Source organism: Kwoniella dendrophila, chromosome 2 (genome assembly GCF_036810415.1).
Source record: "Kwoniella dendrophila CBS 6074 chromosome 2, complete sequence".
In the NCBI taxonomy this organism is placed as follows: Eukaryota; Fungi; Basidiomycota; class Tremellomycetes; order Tremellales; family Cryptococcaceae; genus Kwoniella; species Kwoniella dendrophila.
In genome coordinates this window covers 2,141,249-2,160,826 of record NC_089477.1, presented here as the reverse complement: position 1 = coordinate 2,160,826, position 19,578 = coordinate 2,141,249, and the positions used below count along the sequence as shown (strand labels likewise).

The 19,578-nt window shown below is 38.3% G+C and overlaps 9 protein-coding genes and 1 non-coding gene across 10 annotated transcripts; 8 read left to right on the top strand and 2 right to left on the bottom strand.

Annotated features, from left to right (window-relative positions):
* Positions 1–162: 162 nt before the first annotated feature.
* L201_002199 (uncharacterized protein) lies at positions 163–2,264 on the top strand (the record flags this gene model as incomplete). Its single annotated transcript, XM_066217976.1, has 5 exons — positions 163–262; positions 496–588; positions 1,375–1,805; positions 1,909–2,140; positions 2,209–2,264. 5 exons carry the CDS (start codon positions 163–165, stop codon positions 2,262–2,264), a joined length of 912 nt encoding a protein of 303 aa, XP_066074073.1.
* Positions 2,265–2,760: 496 nt separating this feature from the next.
* On the top strand, positions 2,761–3,755 carry L201_002198 (uncharacterized protein; the record flags this gene model as incomplete). Its single annotated transcript, XM_066217975.1, has 2 exons — positions 2,761–3,441; positions 3,498–3,755. The coding sequence occupies 2 exons, from the start codon at positions 2,761–2,763 to the stop codon at positions 3,753–3,755; spliced, it is 939 nt and encodes a 312-aa protein (XP_066074072.1).
* An 870-nt stretch (positions 3,756–4,625) lies between these two features.
* L201_002197 (uncharacterized protein) lies at positions 4,626–5,522 on the top strand (the record flags this gene model as incomplete). The annotated part of the gene is made up of 3 exons (XM_066217974.1): positions 4,626–5,075; positions 5,143–5,407; positions 5,476–5,522. 3 exons carry the CDS (start codon positions 4,626–4,628, stop codon positions 5,520–5,522), a joined length of 762 nt encoding a protein of 253 aa, XP_066074071.1.
* A 672-nt stretch (positions 5,523–6,194) lies between these two features.
* L201_002196 (uncharacterized protein) lies at positions 6,195–6,638 on the top strand (the record flags this gene model as incomplete). The annotated part of the gene is made up of 1 exon (XM_066217973.1): positions 6,195–6,638. The coding sequence occupies one exon, from the start codon at positions 6,195–6,197 to the stop codon at positions 6,636–6,638; it is 444 nt and encodes a 147-aa protein (XP_066074070.1).
* A 1,048-nt stretch (positions 6,639–7,686) lies between these two features.
* On the bottom strand, positions 7,687–7,778 carry L201_002195. Its single transcript has one exon. It is a non-coding gene; the product is annotated as a tRNA-OTHER (tRNA).
* Positions 7,779–8,791: 1,013 nt separating this feature from the next.
* Positions 8,792–9,947, top strand: L201_002194 (uncharacterized protein; the record flags this gene model as incomplete). The annotated part of the gene is made up of 7 exons (XM_066217972.1): positions 8,792–8,900; positions 8,988–9,078; positions 9,158–9,249; positions 9,335–9,404; positions 9,472–9,517; positions 9,601–9,856; positions 9,919–9,947. The coding sequence occupies 7 exons, from the start codon at positions 8,792–8,794 to the stop codon at positions 9,945–9,947; spliced, it is 693 nt and encodes a 230-aa protein (XP_066074069.1).
* Positions 9,948–10,741: 794 nt separating this feature from the next.
* L201_002193 (uncharacterized protein) lies at positions 10,742–11,769 on the top strand (the record flags this gene model as incomplete). The annotated part of the gene is made up of 6 exons (XM_066217971.1): positions 10,742–10,850; positions 10,922–11,012; positions 11,194–11,216; positions 11,313–11,370; positions 11,453–11,498; positions 11,623–11,769. The coding sequence occupies 6 exons, from the start codon at positions 10,742–10,744 to the stop codon at positions 11,767–11,769; spliced, it is 474 nt and encodes a 157-aa protein (XP_066074068.1).
* Positions 11,770–12,112: 343 nt separating this feature from the next.
* Positions 12,113–12,941, bottom strand: L201_002192 (cyanate hydratase; the record flags this gene model as incomplete). The annotated part of the gene is made up of 5 exons (XM_066217970.1): positions 12,113–12,151; positions 12,211–12,281; positions 12,340–12,367; positions 12,432–12,506; positions 12,603–12,941. The coding sequence occupies 5 exons, from the start codon at positions 12,939–12,941 to the stop codon at positions 12,113–12,115; spliced, it is 552 nt and encodes a 183-aa protein (XP_066074067.1).
* Positions 12,942–13,542: 601 nt separating this feature from the next.
* L201_002191 (uncharacterized protein) lies at positions 13,543–15,745 on the top strand (the record flags this gene model as incomplete). The annotated part of the gene is made up of 9 exons (XM_066217969.1): positions 13,543–13,702; positions 13,774–13,898; positions 14,038–14,148; positions 14,224–14,417; positions 14,499–15,081; positions 15,161–15,226; positions 15,282–15,331; positions 15,397–15,491; positions 15,561–15,745. The coding sequence occupies 9 exons, from the start codon at positions 13,543–13,545 to the stop codon at positions 15,743–15,745; spliced, it is 1,569 nt and encodes a 522-aa protein (XP_066074066.1).
* Positions 15,746–16,429: 684 nt separating this feature from the next.
* On the top strand, positions 16,430–19,560 carry L201_002190 (uncharacterized protein; the record flags this gene model as incomplete). The annotated part of the gene is made up of 6 exons (XM_066217968.1): positions 16,430–17,609; positions 17,704–17,897; positions 17,995–18,086; positions 18,158–18,245; positions 18,313–18,456; positions 18,535–19,560. 6 exons carry the CDS (start codon positions 16,430–16,432, stop codon positions 19,558–19,560), a joined length of 2,724 nt encoding a protein of 907 aa, XP_066074065.1.
* Positions 19,561–19,578: the final 18 nt, after the last annotated feature.

The window sequence follows — 19,578 nt, the reverse complement described above, 5'->3', positions numbered from 1 at the left end:
TACAATAATCTGGGTTACTAATCTATTTCCATATCCCATAGATATAAACGGACAACAAACACGACATCAGTCACATCAGATCTGGAATCCAGACATCCACCTCTTTGAACACGCCTTTTCTCAATCTAGAACTCAGTCAAATAGCAGGAAATCTTCACTAAGATGTCACAACAAGCAAACCCATACACACAACAAAACCCAAATCCTATGCCAGCTAGATCAATACCTAAACCACCTGAGACAATCGAATACATCTGTGGTGGTAAGTATCAATATCCCACTACAAGTGATATATCCTTGCATCGGAAAAACCATTTGTTAAAAAGATATCTAGGATGTAGATGATTCGCTTGATTCTTATGATTATGGTGGGGATAATCTCATTTGGAGTGTCTATTCAAGGGAATATTAGAGTTAGATATAATGGATTGTCAAGGGTATGATGATTTATTCGATCGAAATATACTGATTCTGGTATTTTTGACGATTCTGTAGATTGTGGTGCTAAAACAGCGATGAAAACTTCAGAATTAATCAGATGTAGAGAATGTGGTCATAGAGTAATGTACAAACCAAGAACAACGAGAAGTAAGTGTAATAACATCAGTTCTTTCCCTTTTAATCACCATTTCCCAATCTGTTCATATGCTCCTTGACATGTACAAATTATGTGGTCTTCTGTATTCATCGGTTGTTACTGGTATATCATGCTGACTTCTCGTTTCTGCCCTAGTCGTGAGTTTTACAATACAATCCAAACAGCCTACGACATCGATCACAAATATCCTCTTTCAATACTGGAAATCAATACTAATCCTATATACCCATAGGTACAATTCGAAGCTCGTTAACTCCTTTCCCACAATAGTCCAAGAGATTTGTGCGTTTAGGGGATAGCAAGGGGTTCAACGCGGTTGACATATATATCATCATTCTCATTTTCGGTATTTCTATCCATTTTCATGTATACTTACTTACGTTCAGGGATCACCTTTGCGCTCCTTACATTCCACTGATCTGATGAATCCTGTTTAGGCTAACATCAGGACACCAATAATCCGTTGTAGATTATAAGGTGAAATCAAAAGGTCATCTTAAGGTTTTTCCCAAGTAAAAACAGGGCAGAGAAAGTTTTACGACGAAATGTACACTACGAAAATATGAACGATCGAAATGGTCTAAGGTATCCATGTTGGTGGCGGTCCGTGCGTTATTATTGATTCTTGTTGGCTGATGTCAACCTATCTTCGTATCTGACTATTGATACCGAAGATCACCTATACTTTCATCACTCTCCCTTCTTCAATCCTTCTTTTCTCTACGCCTTGTAATTCAGGTAATCTTGATTATCTTGATCTTTCCGTTTTCTTCTAGCCACACCAAACAACAAAGCATACAGTTCGCCGCAGCACCCGATCCGATTAAAACTACCAATCACGATGTATAGAAACAAGGCTACTTCTGAACCCACGATTTTGAATTCTTCTAAAAAGCGACCAAGAATATCGAGTGAAACCGATCATCAATCCCTTCCTACCAAATCGATACGAACCTCTCCTTCAAAACCGGTCTTGAGTCTTAGTAAAGAGGATAGTTTCGAAATTATCAGTATCAAAGAAGAGGAAGAAGTAAATGAACTTGAGGAAGACGATTTAGATAGAGAACTCGCTCAGGCTGAAGATCACTACTTACTGCTTCAGGAAAAGGTAAGGACGAAGAAGTTGATGAAAGAGAATGAACAGCTCAGGGTGGAAGTCGACAGATTAGCAGAAATCATTAGAGAAAGTAATTTTGAGCAGAAAGACGTTAGTTTCAATTATCTTCTCTTTTCATTTTTTCTAGTCGTGAATCTTTCATTTTTGGGATGTATGAGATATAAGCTGAAATCAACTTCCTGTTGATCGCTAGAAACAAATCAAGGAATTCAAAATAATGGCTTATAAATTCGAAAAAACATCAAATGAGCGATTTAACGAGATTCATTCGTTGAAACGAACCAACGAAGAACAAGAAAGTACAATAAAAAAACTACAATCACTTTTGAATACAAAAGATAAAACAGAAAATACGTTAAGAAGACGTATAAATAAGTTTGAAGAGAAATTGGATGATATTGCAAAAAGAGCTAAATATGATGATTGTATGTATCTCTTTTAACCTTAACTTCATTCGGGTCAACTACATAGCTAATTGTTGAGCACGTTATAGATTATCCCACTAGTTCCAGTGTATCTGATAGTCAATCGAGTCGCAGTAGAACATAAAATGATTGGATCATACTGTATTGGTCACCTGATTGAATGAATTTTTGGATGTTGATTGATTGATCTGCTTGAGGAGAGGTATTCGTTTTATCCACGTTGGACAAGAATGTTCGAATAGTCTTCCATAGAAGGAATGTATACCTCTTGGTAAGTGAAGTACCACACGTAAATGATCGTACTTTAGCGCGACGCAAATCCACATCATTTAATATCTGTGCATGGGCCTATGCCATTCGATGTGAAAGAGCGCCAAAACGCTCTTGGTGAAGGGCTGCTTTTAGCGTCAACTTCGATAATGACTTGGTCCTTATCCTCTTCCTTATCTTTCTCTTCTCATCTTGCTTCTTGCCATTCAACCTTGATTTTTTGCTTGCAGCGTATAATTTCACTAAATCTTCCCTCTGTAAGTCTCTTCAAACGTAGGAGAACGCTAAAGCACGTTAATCGCATCTGTCTCACAGTGTTATCTTGAAATTTCCGAATAAAGCTTGGCGACATGGTTGACTCTTCAAAAGGACGTGTACCTTATATGAATAATCTCACTCCTATGGACACCTCTGCATCTAATTACAATAGCAAAAGAAGTCTGGATCTCTCCGGATCTGAAAAGGAAGGTTCAACACCCAAACGAATCAAATCCGACAAATCGATTACCCCATCCGTCGAGCCTGGTGATATTGAGTTAATAGATCTAGAAACGGAAATAGCGAGAGCCGAATTATCAGAATATGTGTTTCTCCAAAGCCAAAATCGATGGGACGATTTTTGCTCTTTCGACAATACGATTATAGAAACAGGAGGAAATGAATTAGAAGGAACAGATGGAAAGCCGCTGACAATGATCCCCTCCATACCAAACCAACGTCGTGTGCATAATGATTGTTCTTTCGAGCAAAACATTGCCCTAGGATCAGTGGCTTTGGAATCGGGAGAAACAGAAGAAGATTTGTGGGACAGTGTTTCACAAACACCAAATCGTACCGACTATGGGAAATTAGGTAAATTAGAAGGAAAGGAACAAAGATATGAGCCTGAGATGTTAAGAGAAAAAAAGGCAAAGATTGAGGCTGAAAATAGAATCTTTGACTTGCAAGACGATATCGAAACGTTGATGAACGCGTTGCGCCACAAAGAGTGTGCCATAATGGGGCTGGCACAGAGGAGCACAAGGAACAAGGTAAGTTCAAAGTATAATCCACCTGATCATGATTACTGATCTGCTGGGAGAATTAGAGAGAAATCCAATTTCTGAAAAAGGAACGTAGACGGCGTACACGCGCTCATGTAGCTGAACTCCGAAAACTGGAATCAGACCACTCAGATCAATCCACCAAACTTGCTCACAATCACAATTTAGCAATAGACAAGAAGGACACATACATTCTCAAACTTCTCGTAGTACTATTGGAAGCGGAATTGGTGGAGATAGCCAATAATTTTAATGGGAACTTGTCAATCATGGGGAATATTGCACCATCAGTAGAGGAATAGCTTGGTGAGTATATAAGAATCGTACACTGATTTTAATTGATTATCTTGGGCATCTCATGCTGACAATCCCCAAATTCCAGAGCGAGACCAGGAACATACTGCAGAATCTTATGAACAAAATTATCCTACGATGATAGCTCTTGAACATTACTCAAAACCTCCTCAGTACGAAAGACATTTGCGATATTTATAGCCAGGAAGACTACTCTACATATATAATCTAATCGACCTCTCCGGTGTATCTATCAATCTTACACCCTTAGAATGTAGTATGGGATATTCCTGATTTGTTGACTGGCACCGTTATAAAGGCACACGATGATCTTCCCTTATCAGTGATTGCCAGAGTTTCACGTAGGATGTGTTTCACTGGGTCTCGCTATTGGCATGCTTTCTGAGCACCTTACATATTTGGCATCGGTAATGAAGTGGCAAAACACTGTTCAGAAGTGCTATTGCCTGACTCATGGGTAATCATAAACGCTAGTGGATTTCCAGTGCGAACGAATCACCAAGGAAATCCACATCATTTCGACCTATGAGCACGGACTATCGCCTAAACAAGATGTATAGATCAGAGATGGACACGTAAACCTTTCTGAGAAGGGTCCCTTTCCACTCAGACATGTTCCATTCCACGATCTATTCTTTCTTATCATCTCGTTTTCACCTCCTTGTGTTAGTTTTCTGTTAACTTTTCCAGCTTAGGGATTTGATTTACTCTGATTTCCAGCATACTACTGTACAGTGTTCGTAGTGAGTTATTGTCACTGAATTCGGTTCTGTCTATTGATTGCCTGTCTTCCTCCCCGTAGCAGAAAGAGTACAGTATCACAAACCGATTGTACAAATCAAGTAACCTCAGTCAAGATGGAAAACTTCATCTCTCGTAAACCACGTATCGATCACCCAAGAAAGAATTCTTCAAATGCGGCTTACAGATCCCTTCCCACACCTTGCAAGAACAAGAGAAGATGTGATTTATCGTCGAATGAATCTGGTTATTCCTCTGATTCAAAGCGTTCCAAGTATACTTTAGGGTCCGATCATAGTTTTTCCGGAAGGGAAAACTATACTGTAGAATCGGTGCAAAAGGATTTGATCAACGCAAGAGAAGAGTTAGCTGTTAAAAGTGAAGATCTTCAAAGAGCTGAGATCGAATGGGACGGTGGTGTGTATAAAGTCGAGATGTTGGAGGAAAGGTTACATAGGATGAATGTCGAAATAAAAAATTCGCATTTAGAAAAGCTGAATAGTGCATTATATGAGAAGAATAAAGCATTACAAGATAAGATGATTAAAGACACCAAGAGCTATGAGGTCAGTGTCCCAATACTAGATAGGTACTATGGTATGACGATATTGATGCGATCCCCCTGATCTACAGAGTAAATTTGAGAATCTGACAAAAGCGCTCGCTCAAGACAAAATCAATCATTCGGCAACTATTGACAATCTCATTTCTGGGAACAAGCGACAAATCGACCAGATCACTAATGAATACCAAGAGGAGATTGAAGCGAAAGACTTTGTCATTGAAAGTCAATGCAAGGTAATTGGTGATCTCAAGACCTCCGAAGCTAGTTTACGAAAACAGCACGGTTCTCTCAAAGGTGATCTTAAGCAATACGAGGATACCAATGGTGGAATGTGTAAGCAAGCAATTCCCTGATACATTGGCTGTTGTGGAGAAAATCCTCGAGCTGACTGTTTAATCTAGTCAAAATGATGAAGGGTCTGCCTTTCTGTATGTCAAATCAGGACTGAAAACTAAAACGATCCGACTGTCAACATCATCACAATCATTTTTGAGAGTTTTTTATATCTAAATATTTGTGGAGATACCTTACAAGAAGAGAAATCAGTCCACCTCGAATCGAGTAGTTTACAGTACTGGTACGAACAGTAATGTATTGACAGAGATTATACTCATGATGTACTGTATGTATCACGTTAAAGCTCTGTTTACTGATTGATAGAGATCAAGAGAATTAAGAAAATATTGCTGAAGAATGATAGAAAATCCACGGGAATACTGTATGAGTGATATTAGAACGTACAATGGTTGACTCGACTTGTTGGCATGACTTTCCCCACTTTTTACAGCAGCTACATATGTGGGAAAGTAGGGAATTGTTGACCTTTGATGGTAATTTACATCAAATTTCTAAATCTCTGATATAATGTATACAGGATTACGATTAAATCAAGGGTAAGACTATACTGTATGTATATGATGATCAAGGTGGGTGAGGCGGATTTCCTTTTTCGATTTTTGTTATCGAGGAAGATGTTAATTGAATTGTTTACCACTACATATACTTGACTTTCTTAATCTCTTATTCCTCTTTTCTCTTTTCTTTTTCCTTTTTCGTCTTATTAATCAATACCTCTTTGCATATTTGACACGTACCCCTTACTCCTCAAATAGTTACACAAATGACAACAACAGCAGCACCTCTATCAGGGCTTGTAGCCGCCACCAATATCAATTCGACTCATGCGGAAGGAAAGAACGGCAATCATGTACCAACAGAAAACACCAACGCAAGAATTACAAAAGCGCATGACCATGAATACGGAAATGCAGAAAAAAAGATTTCCAATGAAGTTGATACTATTAGCAGATTGAAGGAAGAATTTGAAAAGCAATTGAAAACCGAGATGAGAAAATATACATCTATAGAAACCGTTGATCTGTTTATAAAGAACGCCTATCAAGAAGGTTTAAAAGAAGGGGAACACAAGATCGCTGAAAGAGATGATACCATCAAACAGCTTGAAGACAAGTACAAAAAAGAGAAAAACGAATTCGAAAGTAGGATTGTAGAGAAGGAAGATCTCATCAAAAAGCTTAAGGAAGAACATGAAAAGGAAAAGTGAGAATGGGAAATCAAGATTGAAGAAAAGGATAAAGAACTTCAAGATGAAAAGGTATATGTTGAAGTACTTGTTGCCGACAAAAAATCTCAATCGCAATCGATCACTACCTTGAAAGCCAATATCACGAAATTACATAAATCTTCTGAAAAAATTGAAATTTTATGCTGAGGAAGAGGACAGTTAATGGTAGTCCTGTAACGATATCTTCAGTAAGTTGCGAGCTCTTTTTCATTGCCCCTCCGAAATATCTGTATAGTTTGCTAATCCTATATGTATATCCGCTTAGGCATAATTAGGGAAGGACTTATCAGTAGAAAGAAAGATACGAGGAAGGCATAGAAGGGAAGTAGGGGAAAAATTTACTATATATATCACTGAAAAAGTTGGAACGATATGAAATGAGATTGACACGGGAAAATCACCTTAGATTGTGCATAAGATGGACACTTTGACTGAAAAACGTAAAACTTTGTGAGCTCGTGGTTCGATGTTTCGGTACATGAACGACAACTTCGCATGTAATCTATTTATACGAAGCTCGATTACACATCTCTGCTGAGTGGTAGTTATAAATATGCATCATCCATCCGTCTTATAGAACGATCTTGTTCTGAGATTCGCTCTCTGATCATGCATGAACTTGAGGAGTTGACGATGCCATGCCATCTGCGCACGAAGGATACAAACCAATTCTGTACAAACTTGATATCATTCGCGCCACAGGTGAATGTGGCGTAAAACATCATCAGCTGTTTTGCGATGTGGCACTCTCTGAAGATTGCTTCTTGCTGTTGAGGCCATTCGGTATGCATTTTTCATGCACATTTCAACTCCCAGATACCCTCTCTCAACATAGTCGAGGCTAAAACTTTGAATCCATAATGAAACCAGTACGAAAAACTGTAAAATGCATCGTAAAACTTTGATTCAAACCTAACCATCCTTTGACCTGAAACAACTCGATATTGTCGATCTTTTCGATCTTTTCGAGCTGAATTTCGCGACAAAATTGCTTGAAGAGGTAAAAGACAAAAAGGGTGTTAAATCTCTGCCCCAAACGGGGTCGAACCGTTGATCTTCCGATATGCGAAAGCATGCTTCCTAACAGTCGGATGCCTTAACCAACTTGGCCATGGGGCATTTGATGAAATAACCTTTTTGTCATGTCTTATATATGTTTTTGAGATGGCAATCAATTTGCTTGTATCTTCTGCTATATCTTCCACGCTTCTGTTGGCATGTATGTTAGCAAATTGGAACAAGCATACTATACCCAGAAATACAGGCTTGATCGTTTTCTGTTGGGAGTGTTGATTGAAGGAAGGTAGTTTGGAAGCAAAGCGTTGTTGATGGCAAACACTGAAAAAGCCAGTATAACAGCTATTTTACTTCCGACAGATTGAAAACATGCCTCAAGTGAATACCTAGATCCCTTTCATCTCATCATACGAGATTCCTCCTCTTCCGTCTCCTCTAAATACTGTATAATCGTACTGTAGTCTGTCATCGTATTTATTACTTGAGAATCCTCCGCGATACTGTAGAACGCCACTTTCGTAAATTCCAATCATGTCATAGCGTCGTACTCTTGGCATTTTGAAGCGCGACGAAAAACATGTTTAATTTGGTGCCTTACATTTCATAGCACTCTCCTAATCTAGTCGAAGATAACCACCTGACTTTTACCGATCCCTCTCACTCATAAGCTTGGGAACCAAACAAACAACGTTCTCATTCAATGAACATTCTCGGTACTTGTCGGGAATTGGTACACATACCATAGCATAGCATCCGAATAACATTAGCACCTTAAAACCTTAGGCCGAAAGAGGTTTATAGACATGAAGGACAATGATCATGGGATCATTGCCAAGAAAAACAAATAGATTCACGTTTCAAAGGAGTCATATTTGTGTTTAGCGCAATGACCCTTTATAAGATTGAAAGAATCAAATCAATGTCTCCTTTGGATTCCCATCAAATTGGGGAGTAATCAATACATGTCAACGTTCTTCATCATCAAATCAACAACGTCAACCATTGTTTACTCAAAAGTTACCTTGATTATCACTTCTTCTTCCTTCTTATCTCATATCTATTGTCACCGACTAACCAACACTGCGCGACCGAAGCAAGCATACTGTACTATCAAGATGAGCATCATACCATTGATCACCACCTCATTGAAAGGCTTTACAACTTTCTGGGCACTTTTGCTTTTGGCTGTTTCAGCTGCTTTTATTGATAAATCAAATGGTGTTTGTGAGTATCACCACATGTCATTTTTTACCCACTTGCTCAAAATATGGATGTGGAAAGCTGATCAGGCGCCATACATGTACTCTGTAGTCGGTTCTGGCGCAGTAAATAACTCCAACTTCGCAGCTGGAAATGCATTAATTGCAGGAAGTGTATTTTTCTTGATTTATGGATGTGTATCGTAAGTCACAACATCCATTGTCGTCTAAAAATAATCTGATAACGAGGTGAACTAACGATATTTGATAAAATTGTTGCAGATTATATTTCATTTTCCGTAAACCAGATAACATCTTCATCTCAGTGATGGTCGATACTATCATGTTTGTTATCTTCTTCATCTATTTCCTTGGTGAGTGGTTTCTCTGCTTTCCATCTAATCGAGGTAGCGGTATCATAAAACTTACTGCGTCTTACTAAAAATCATGATGTTGTAGCATCAACTGCCGCACTTTCTACAGAAGCTAGTTTCTTTTCCAGATGGGATAGCGTTGATAGTTGGGCATCGTAAGTTACTGCATTTGATTCACATCAGGAACATAAAGGTTGTTAGCTGATCTTCCGGTATATATAGTCTCGGTAACGCTACCGTCGGTCTTGGTTGGATCATGACTTTCCTGGTATGTAATTCTGATAGATTCGTCAGCTTATCCAAAACGTTTGATTCTTGATATGGCTGGAATTTTTCATATATACTCGACAGGTCCTAGCGATCCTTCTCCTGGAAGTCATTTACACTCTCATGCACTTTGATCGATCATATCCTACTTGGAGAACACCATTTAACAGACTTCTCGGACATGGTTCAACAGCCAAAGCTGCCCCCGCCGGAATCTCGTCAGCAGAAATGACCGCCGTACCGCAAAATAACGTTCAAACTGCAAATGCAACAAACACACAACCCGACGTCGAAAGAGGTACTACTCCAACCGCACCTGCTGCTGCAACACCTTCTACAGGTAAACTATGAATCTTAGACAGATTTTACGTTCATCTTAACTAACGTTCATTTCCTAATTAGGTCATTTACCTCCTGGAGCTGCAGTTTAGACGCCCAAAATTCTGCTTCCCGGCCACTACAGCTAGGTCTTCGATGCTGGAGACTGTGTTGTCTGGAACATACAGCAGCGCCATCAGGTCAGTTTATAGAAACCAACCATTTGGAGGAGAACAGGGTTTCAAAGATAGTCATTGCAGTAAAGGTTACGCTTAGTATCAGAATTGTCATCATTTTATATTTCTCTTGCTACTGGTTCTCACATGCAATATGCTCAGCTCAGCACGAAGTTAGCCTTCTTACGGCCGTGATAACCGGTTCACGTTTAATATTCGTGAAGGTTGAGCTTGACCTGAAGCTAAGGTGCCGTCAAGCTGCACCGCTATTTCCTGAAATATGATGTGTTTTATATAAGGTTACTTGACCAGCCGTCCTTGCCGTGTTTTGGGTGCCTGTGAGTAGTTACGTTACTTCCGAGATTACTGTAGGCTGAAGCCGAAAGACATAGACCTTGATTGACAACACCGGGAAGTTAGTGCAGTCCATATCTCGTTATATGAAAGGAATTTGCAGGGCAACCAATTCGTGCTCCACAACCTTGCAAAGTAACGAACTGATCTAAAAATACATGTCAAATGACTTGACCAGAATAACTAGCATGAATCTGGGATTCTTGGCAATAAGCGTAACTTGCTGTTTTGGTACTATCACAAAACCATCAGTAGATTGTGTTCTTCATGGCTTTCTGTTATATACACAACATGATAAATATAAAGACCTAATCTCCTCTTCCAACAACCATCACACTCAGATGAACCAAATCACATAGAGAAATAGATATATCAGTATGAGCATAATAGCAATAGCAAATACTTCATTGAAGGGTTTTGCATGTCTTTGGTCATTCTTACTTATGGCCATATCAGCAGCTTTTTACGATAAGTCGAGAAAAGTTCGTAAGTACAATACGACAAGTCGATATTGATTGATTGGAAATTCGCTGACAACACTATATACCAAATTCTAGCTGGACTGAAGGTGATTAATCATTCAATTTTCGGAGCTGGTGAAGCATTGATATACGGAAGTTTATTATATATGGTCTACGGTGTAGTATCGTAAGTGATCCAAATTATCCCTATTGTGATTCTTTCCTAATATACCATCCTATTGGTATGATCAAGTTGACTGATTATTATAATATGACTTATATACATAAATGTCATATAGGTTATTCTGCATTTTTCGCGAACCCAATACAGGTTTCATCTCGCTTCTAATGGACACGATAATATATAGTTTCTTTTTCATATTCTATCTCGGTAAGTGAGATTGTTCAACATACATCCAGACTATACAAAGGTGCAGAATAACTCGTTTAGAATGAAAGCTGACATGTGATCACCGATTATTCATAGCTTCAACAGCGACTTTATCGACAAATACCGACTTCAGCTATGATGCTAATTGGGCTCAGTGAGTTTTTCAACCATACGGGTACAAGTAACCATAAGATTTCTATACTCACCTCACCACTTGTTTTTCCCCTTGATCATAGTTTGGGTTTAGCATCAATAGCTTTAGGCTGGATAATGACTATTCTAGTATGTTTTCCGTGTTTTGAACTTCTGTCTTTATAAATCTTTTGTGCTAGAGAGAGCAAAGCAATACACAAGAAAACACCCCTTACTCATCTGCTAACATCTGTTAATCACCTGTATAACATAGGTACTCAGTATTCTCGCCATAGAAGTGATCTACACCCTCGTTCGCCATGATAGATCATATTCCACTTGGAAAATACCGTTCAATCAACTTTTACAGTATCATCCTTCATCCTCTAAGTCTAGGTTAGGTCGCTCAGATAGAGTATAGAAATCGGACAAATGTTAAACGTTGCACTGTATGTTAGCCATCCAAGAAGGGTAGATATAGCTTGTGTATCGCCAATGGGTTCAAGCTACCCCGGCAAATGAATTCATAATATAACCAAAAGATCTGCCCGTTTTCTAGTCAGAGATCAGGAACAACCTACAACTTCTTCCGTAAAGTGATGCTCTTCAGTCACATTAAAGCGTGTTGACTTATATATCCAGTACATAGGTTGTTGAGATAAATAGTTATATACAGATGTACTTTACCTTGCGCATCCTGTTTGCTTGTCTGTCGTAATTTGTGTTCTCATTTCGATTCACACCATCGCTGGAAGGCACGATTTCTATTGTTTCCAAGATTCAGTGGAAGAGTAAGGTAGGAACTGGCGTTGACAAATTACTGGGATCAGTGACATTTTATCGTTCTTACCTTTGGACTCACCTTGCCGTCCATCGTAATTACGACTCTATCTCCTTTGGGATCTTTCTTTCTTTCAACAGAAGTTCGGAAATCTGTGGAGTCAGATCTCGTTAGCTTTAGTTGGATAAACTCTCACAATGGGTAGCTTACCAATGGCAGACATGATACCATCTCCAAACTGGAATTGATGATGATATTGCGTCAATTCATATTTCGGTTTTTCCGACACTGAACGAACTAACCTTCTCTTGGATGATAGCTTTATACGAATATCCATAAACAAGTAAAACTTCATATAATCTATAAAGTACAGGGTCCTGTATATATATGATTAAAATAGACATGATTCAGTACAATCGACCTGCAAGACGATGTCAGGCGGAGGAGACGGAAGCTCAGGGGAGCAGACTTACTCTTGGAGGCATTTCAATACCTTTATCTCTATCGACCATTCCCGAAACACCTAAACTATTTTCAGATTTCCCCAATAAACCATTTATAACTTTATCTTTTGTTAATTTTGAAGTATTAGGTAAAAGGTAATTATGATTATAATCAGCGATAAAAGTTTCTTCACCTAAAACTTCATATATTTTAATTGATGTTTCTTCATCAGTTACTGCTTGACCATAGAATAAAGCTGCTGTCCATACTTCAGGTTTTTCAATCTTCTCTGCAATTTGTTGGAATGTTAATCCTGATGATATTTTAGCTTGAAGTAAGACTTTACAGTGAAGAGGTAAATCCATCATGTTTGGCAGTTTAATCTTAGAGCTTGCAAAGAGGAGGGAGGGTTTGAAACAGATGGAAGAGAGAAGAGAGAAGAAGATGGGAGGTGGAAGATACTTGTCAGCAAAGGGTTCCTTGACGATAGACTCTACTGCCCGTTTTAAATGGTGACCCGGTCATCTGGTCATATGACAAAATCAAAAGGAGTTGATGGGAAATTAAAAAGCGCAGATCAATTTGTATCCAATTTAAGTATTTAGTGGTCAACCTCCACCTTGTTCTGTTTAACCAGTTTAACCGAGATAACGATACCACTAAAAGGGGTGGATTAACTAATTTAGTATCACCTCGGTTTCTGTTTTGTTGACGAGTTTCAGCTATTAGACGTGTTCTGCTGAGCTGGAACTGTGGAATTACTATTTACTGGAATACACGAGTAATTTTACATTTCATATTTCATACATACAACACCACAACCTCATCATCTCAAGTCAATTCTCTTTCTTATAGGGTCCCAACCTGGGAAGCTGATCAGGTCTGTTTCAACCCTGCATATACTAAGACGACATATCCTGAAAGCATTCATCCGCAACTGTACATCTATACTCCGATCGAAACCTCGCAATGCGAGTGACGTCTTACCTTGCTCTTCCGGTATTATTACTGGCAAGTTCAGCCATAGCGGAATCATCAAGAACAGCAACTCAAATATCTCAAGATGCTGGTAAATTACTAGCTGCTGGATCTTACATAGAAGCCGCTAGAGCGTATGGAGAAGCTATAGGTGAGCTTATTCCCCTTTCTCTCCCACCTTCCAGATGCAGCTAGACTGAAGGAAACTCTTTTCACTTGTAGATCTTGATCCAACGAGCTATGTAAATTATTACAAAAGAGCTACCGCATACCTGTCTGCGGGTAGAAATGGTGCTGCTTTAGATGATTTTGATCGTATATTGGAAATCAATCCCTCTTTCGCTCAAGTAAGTGGTTGTTCTCAATTAACTGTACTAGCTTTATGATCCGCAATATCCACATCACGGAATGCACATCATCCTGGCTGGAACCAAGCTGTGTCGAATGTAATGACCATGCTAACATATTTCCTCCTGCACCCAATAGGCCCATCTTCAAAAAGCTAAAATATTGGCTAAAGAAGGAAACTTTGAAAAGGCTCAATCGGAATTAAAAGCTTATGGAAAGAGTAAATCAGATACAGAATCAGAGGAATTAGTGAGTTATGATCAAAATACGAATGTTCATCAACGGAAATCACAAATTGACTCTGGCTTCACCTATTCTGTTTAGGCTCACTCGTTGAATTTAGCAGCTGCAGCCAGTAAATCAGCACATAACGCCAAACAAAGTAAAGATTGGCATGTTTGTGTAGATCATGCTACTAAAGCATTAGAAGTTGGACCAAACTCATCTGAATTGAGAGAATTGAGGCTCGATTGTGCAACTGAGCTGGGTGATGTGCAAGCTGTTTATGGGGATCTCAGGTGAGTAACAGGTTTTGGTAACGTTTGACATGTACGATCTGACGTTCAACTAATTTCGCTGCTATATAAATCATCTTCCAGTCGACTGGCATCCCTGAATCCATCATCTACGACATACCCACTACGACTAGCACATATAGCTTATTTCCTGTTAGGTTCAAATGCAGCTACCACACATATCAAACAATGTTTACATTATGATCCAGATTCCAAACCATGTAAGACTTTACATAGAACTATCAAGAAATTTGAAAAAGATACAGCTAAAATACGGAATTTCGTTGAAGGAAATGTATTTAGATCAGCTATAAAAATTTTAGAAGGTGAGGATGGATTGATAGCTAAATTTGAAGATGTTTTAGAAAAAGCAATGAAACCTAATGATAATGGAGAAGTATATTTATCAAAATATTTTCAACCTAAAAAGACATCTGCAAGTAGATTAGAATTATATGAATTAGCATGTCAATCTATTATTGGAATTGGTGGAGAATTTACCAAAAAAGATAGATTTAAATGGTGTGAGATAACTTTAGAATTAGATGAAAATAATTTACAAGGTTTGATCGCAAAAGGTGAAAAATTGTTAAAAGATGAACAATATGAAGAAGCTCTAAGAATATTAGAAAAAGCTTTCGAACAAACTGGTAGACAGAATCAAGATGTACGTTGTTTCCTTCTTATTATGAATACAGGTGTCCACGAAAAGGATGTTAGCTAATATACCCAATTGTATTTTGTAGGTATTGAATAGAGTTCAGAAAGCACAAAGACTGCTGAAACAGTCTAGACAGAAGGATTACTATAAAGTGAGCTCTCAGAAAAGCTTCAACACATGAGCGCAACTGACTTTGCTTGTTGCAGGTCCTTGGCGTACCAAGAGATGCAGATGACAGGACGATAAAGAAGGCATTGTAAGTGAAACCGTCCCGGGATATCTATATAAAGCGACCTTAGTAATTCATATTCGTATGTTTAGCCGAAAAGCAGCTAAGATAGCTCACCCGGATGTAGGAGGATCAGAGGAGAAGATGGCTACGTTGAATGAAGCATATGAAGTACTGTCTGATCCAGGTAAGTAGATCAAGATATTTAACTTGTAAATAAAAGATAGTGTGTTGATCATAGATTCGTATTTTACAGAACTGAAACAGCGGTACGACAATGGCGATGATCCTAATGATCCACATCAGGGTGGAGGACACAATCCATTCGCTCATCATGGTGGTGGTATGCCATTCCAATTCTTCCAACAACAGGGAGGATTCCCTGGAGGTGGATTCCCAGGCGGTGGTGGACAAAAATTCCATTTCCAATGGGGAGGATAGTCATTCTTTGTTAGGTTATAGAAGTGTATTTTATAGATTACCACATTCAATTCGCATGCACAGTATGATGATGCACTGCGCAACAAACTGCCAGTGCGTGGAACTACACCTGATATGGAGCTTAGTTTCATATGTATTGACAAAGATCTACAGACACATTAAGAAGTGGCGGCGATATTGCACGATGCTGAAACAGATTCACCGCAAGGATCACTTACGTCGTTTCTTCCTTCCCGTAAACTTTGTTAAAACTGTCTTGGCTTCCGCAATCATTGTTATACAGCATCAGTAAACCTCTCATTCTTTACAATAATTTCCGTGAGGTCTTCTGTTGACGTTATTCCATACACAGATCCATAGATCACTTTTCTCAGTAGGAACTGGAAAAACGCGTGTATGCGCAAAATCACCCAAAAATCAATAATAACATTACTTTTCATCAATAACAACAATAACAATTAAATACGACGCGTTTCTCACGCATAATCGCTTTTTTTTCTTTTCTGTCTATCTCTATCGCAATCATTACTTCTTTGAACTTTATCTTTCATAAGTAATCTTTTACTACCGAATTATTTTTTGTAGATTATTTCATCATTCCCTTACTATTGTTGTTGTAAAGTACAGAAACACCTCGAATTAGATAGATCAATCAACTGCAGATCATCCACAATCAACGCAAAAATGGCACCTGTTAAACAGGTAGGTCAAAATAAACATCAACATCAACATAAGAAAAAAAGAACGTTTTTCTCATCAAAATTAGATATCAGTTTACCTAAATCATCTCAAATCAACAAGAATGTTGTGACAGATAGAAACGATGAGAATGCAAATATAAAGATATCATCGAAAGTCATATTAGGTGCTTTAGAGGGGTTATCAAATGAGAAAAAGGAAGTAAAACAGATAAAAGTGTATACATTGAAATCGAAATCGACAAGTAGAGCTATGATGCACGCAAAGCCAATTAAGAAATCTACAGAGAATACCTCAATCGCTAAATCGAAACCTGTTAGATCGGTTATAGTGGACAATGATGATAAGACCACGAAGAAGGATAAGGAAATCAATAAGATAACCACCAAAGTCAAAGTGATGAAACCCTCAATACCTCTTACTAGAGCGAAAGTTAGAAGTAGTAAGGGAATTGCAACTAGAAGCAAGATCAAACCCAAGATTAATACAATAACAGTGAAATCATCTAAACAAGTAAAATCAATATCTTCTAAACCGGTAACAATAACGAAAGCCACAAAGACTACAATCACCAAATCTACTGCTTCGTCCAACCCTTCTTCATCAAAATCTATGAAATCCAAATCCAAATCCAAATCAGAATCAATAACAAACGTGATATCACCATCGAATAGTCAAAATCAGAGTGCTTCATCTTCTTCTGTCAACGATAACAGTGGAACATCCACACTGATGACTATAGATAAAAGTGTGAAAAAGGATAAACCATTAAGGAAAGAATATATGACAGCTGGATTCTATTGTCAAGATCCTCATCCAAGTTCATCAAAACAATTACATAATAAGATATTATCTATACGCTCAGCAGAAACCAAATCCGAAAACTCAAAATCACAATTGAGATCGAAATCAATTTCACCAGCTGTAAATCGAAATACAAGAAATAAGTCTCAATCATCCCAGAAACAACCACCGCCACCACTTGCTTCTGAAGTAATTCAACGAGAAAGACCAAGCTTTCCACCTTTACCTTATGATCATGGATATGAGTTATTCTTTGGTGAACAACATGAATTTCAATTACCTTATTACATCTTGAAAGAAAAAGAAGATGGTAAATTAGATCAAACGAAAAAACCTAAACCTTATCAAAAGCTCAGATCAAGTGAGTTCGTCATACACTTTAATTGCGCATCACTTAACCCATCAAATGCGGTATTGAATAGATTTTGTAAGCTGATTACGAGATTCAATTGTAGATGTTTATCCAGAAAGATCAAAAGTTTCAGCAGATTTCACAGCGATATGTAAATGTTCACGTGAATCAAAGTGTCAAGATCAGTGTATTAATAGAATAATGAGTTATCTATGTGGTAAAGAATGTCAATCGGGCGATGATTGTACGAATAAAACTCTAACAAAAAGAAGAACAGTTCCGTATAAAGTTGTATATGTGAGTTTTTTTATTTTGCAACTTGCTCAATAATCCTACCACATATTACTATTGGCAAGCGATCAAGCTAATGATATGTTATACAACATATCTTTAGACTGGTGAAAGAGGTTTTGGTATTGTAGTAACTGAAGATGTGAAAGAAGGTGATTTCGTTATGGATTACAGAGGAGAGGTGATATCTATGGAGTAAGCTGCTACGATTTCTCCAACTTAACCCAGGAGGATATTACGGCTAACATTGGACTACATCAATTCAGGACATTTATGGACCGTATAGAGGATGAGTACAAAGGTACAAAGAACTTTTATGCTCTGGCATATGACCAAGATGAAGTTATTGATGCTGTAAGTGAATTCAATCCCCGTCCTACTGTTCATTCGCTAACCAGACATATTCATCATATTACACTAGGGTATGAAAGGTAATGATGCTAGATTTATCAATCATGGATGTGCACCTAATCTAGAAGTGAGAAAATACCAAACTGCTGGAGATGGTTGGGAAGAATTTGAGGTCGGAATGTGGGCTTTGAGGGATATCAAAGCTGGTGAAGAGGTCAGTTTACCTTATCACCTCAGCCCGTTCTGTTTGCTGATTGATGAAATTGACTGACCTTTTCCTTATACGTCATAGCTATTCTACGATTATAATTTTGAATCATTTGGCGTTGCTGCACAATCAGATGAACTACGTACAAAATGTTGTTGTGGTGCACCAAATTGTGTTAAATATTTAGGTAGAAAATTAGGTGAAAAGACTGCAAAAGAATTAGCTGCTGAATTAGCCATAAAAGCTGCCGAAGTAGCTAATAAAGGTAAAAAATCGAAGTCTACAACCAAAAAGATAACGAAACCAACCTCATCATCTCGAGATGTCACCAAGCGATTGTCTCATGCACAATCTGGAACTGCTGTTTTAGGTTTAGAGAACGATATTGCAACTACTGGCACAGTATTGCCACCAGAAGATATCTCTTCAGACTTAACTTCTGTTTCAAGTATGGACATTTCATTTGAAATCAGCACGCCCTCCGAAAATCCTTCTGCAATACCACAACCTAGGCTCGAACCTGCTACTACGTCCGTCTCGCCCATATCAGCCACATCCGATGATGTTGGCTTATCAAGCAGTAAGAAAAGGAAGAGCGAAGTCGTAAATCCTATCATCGATATGCCATCGAAGAAAAGTAGAAAGTCGGAACCTGCCCCTGCACCTCAAGGAGAGATCAACAATTCGATCAAAACATCACTGAAAAAGAAAAGTAGAAAATCTGAACCAGCACCTGATAATGTTACTACTTCAGAAACACCTATACGAAACAAAAATAAGAATTCCCGTAAATCCGAGGGGATTGCACTAATGACTAAATCCCCAATGAAGAAGAAATCAAGGAAATCAGAACCTTTACCTACGACTCAACCGACAACACAGGTATCGAAAGAGATTAGGAGAAATCCAAGAATCAGTATGGATGCAGTTAGAGAAGCTGCAAGAATTAAAAAAGCAGAAAATGTAAAAGCTAGAAAAGGTGCACCTAAAGGTTGGGTGATTTTACCTGTTACTCAACCACTACAATCACAACATCAAGTACCGATAAATCCAGGACAACCAGTCATTCAAGGTAGAAGACCGCCTAGAGATAGATCAAGTTTAGGCTGAAAAGAATCGCTGAAACGA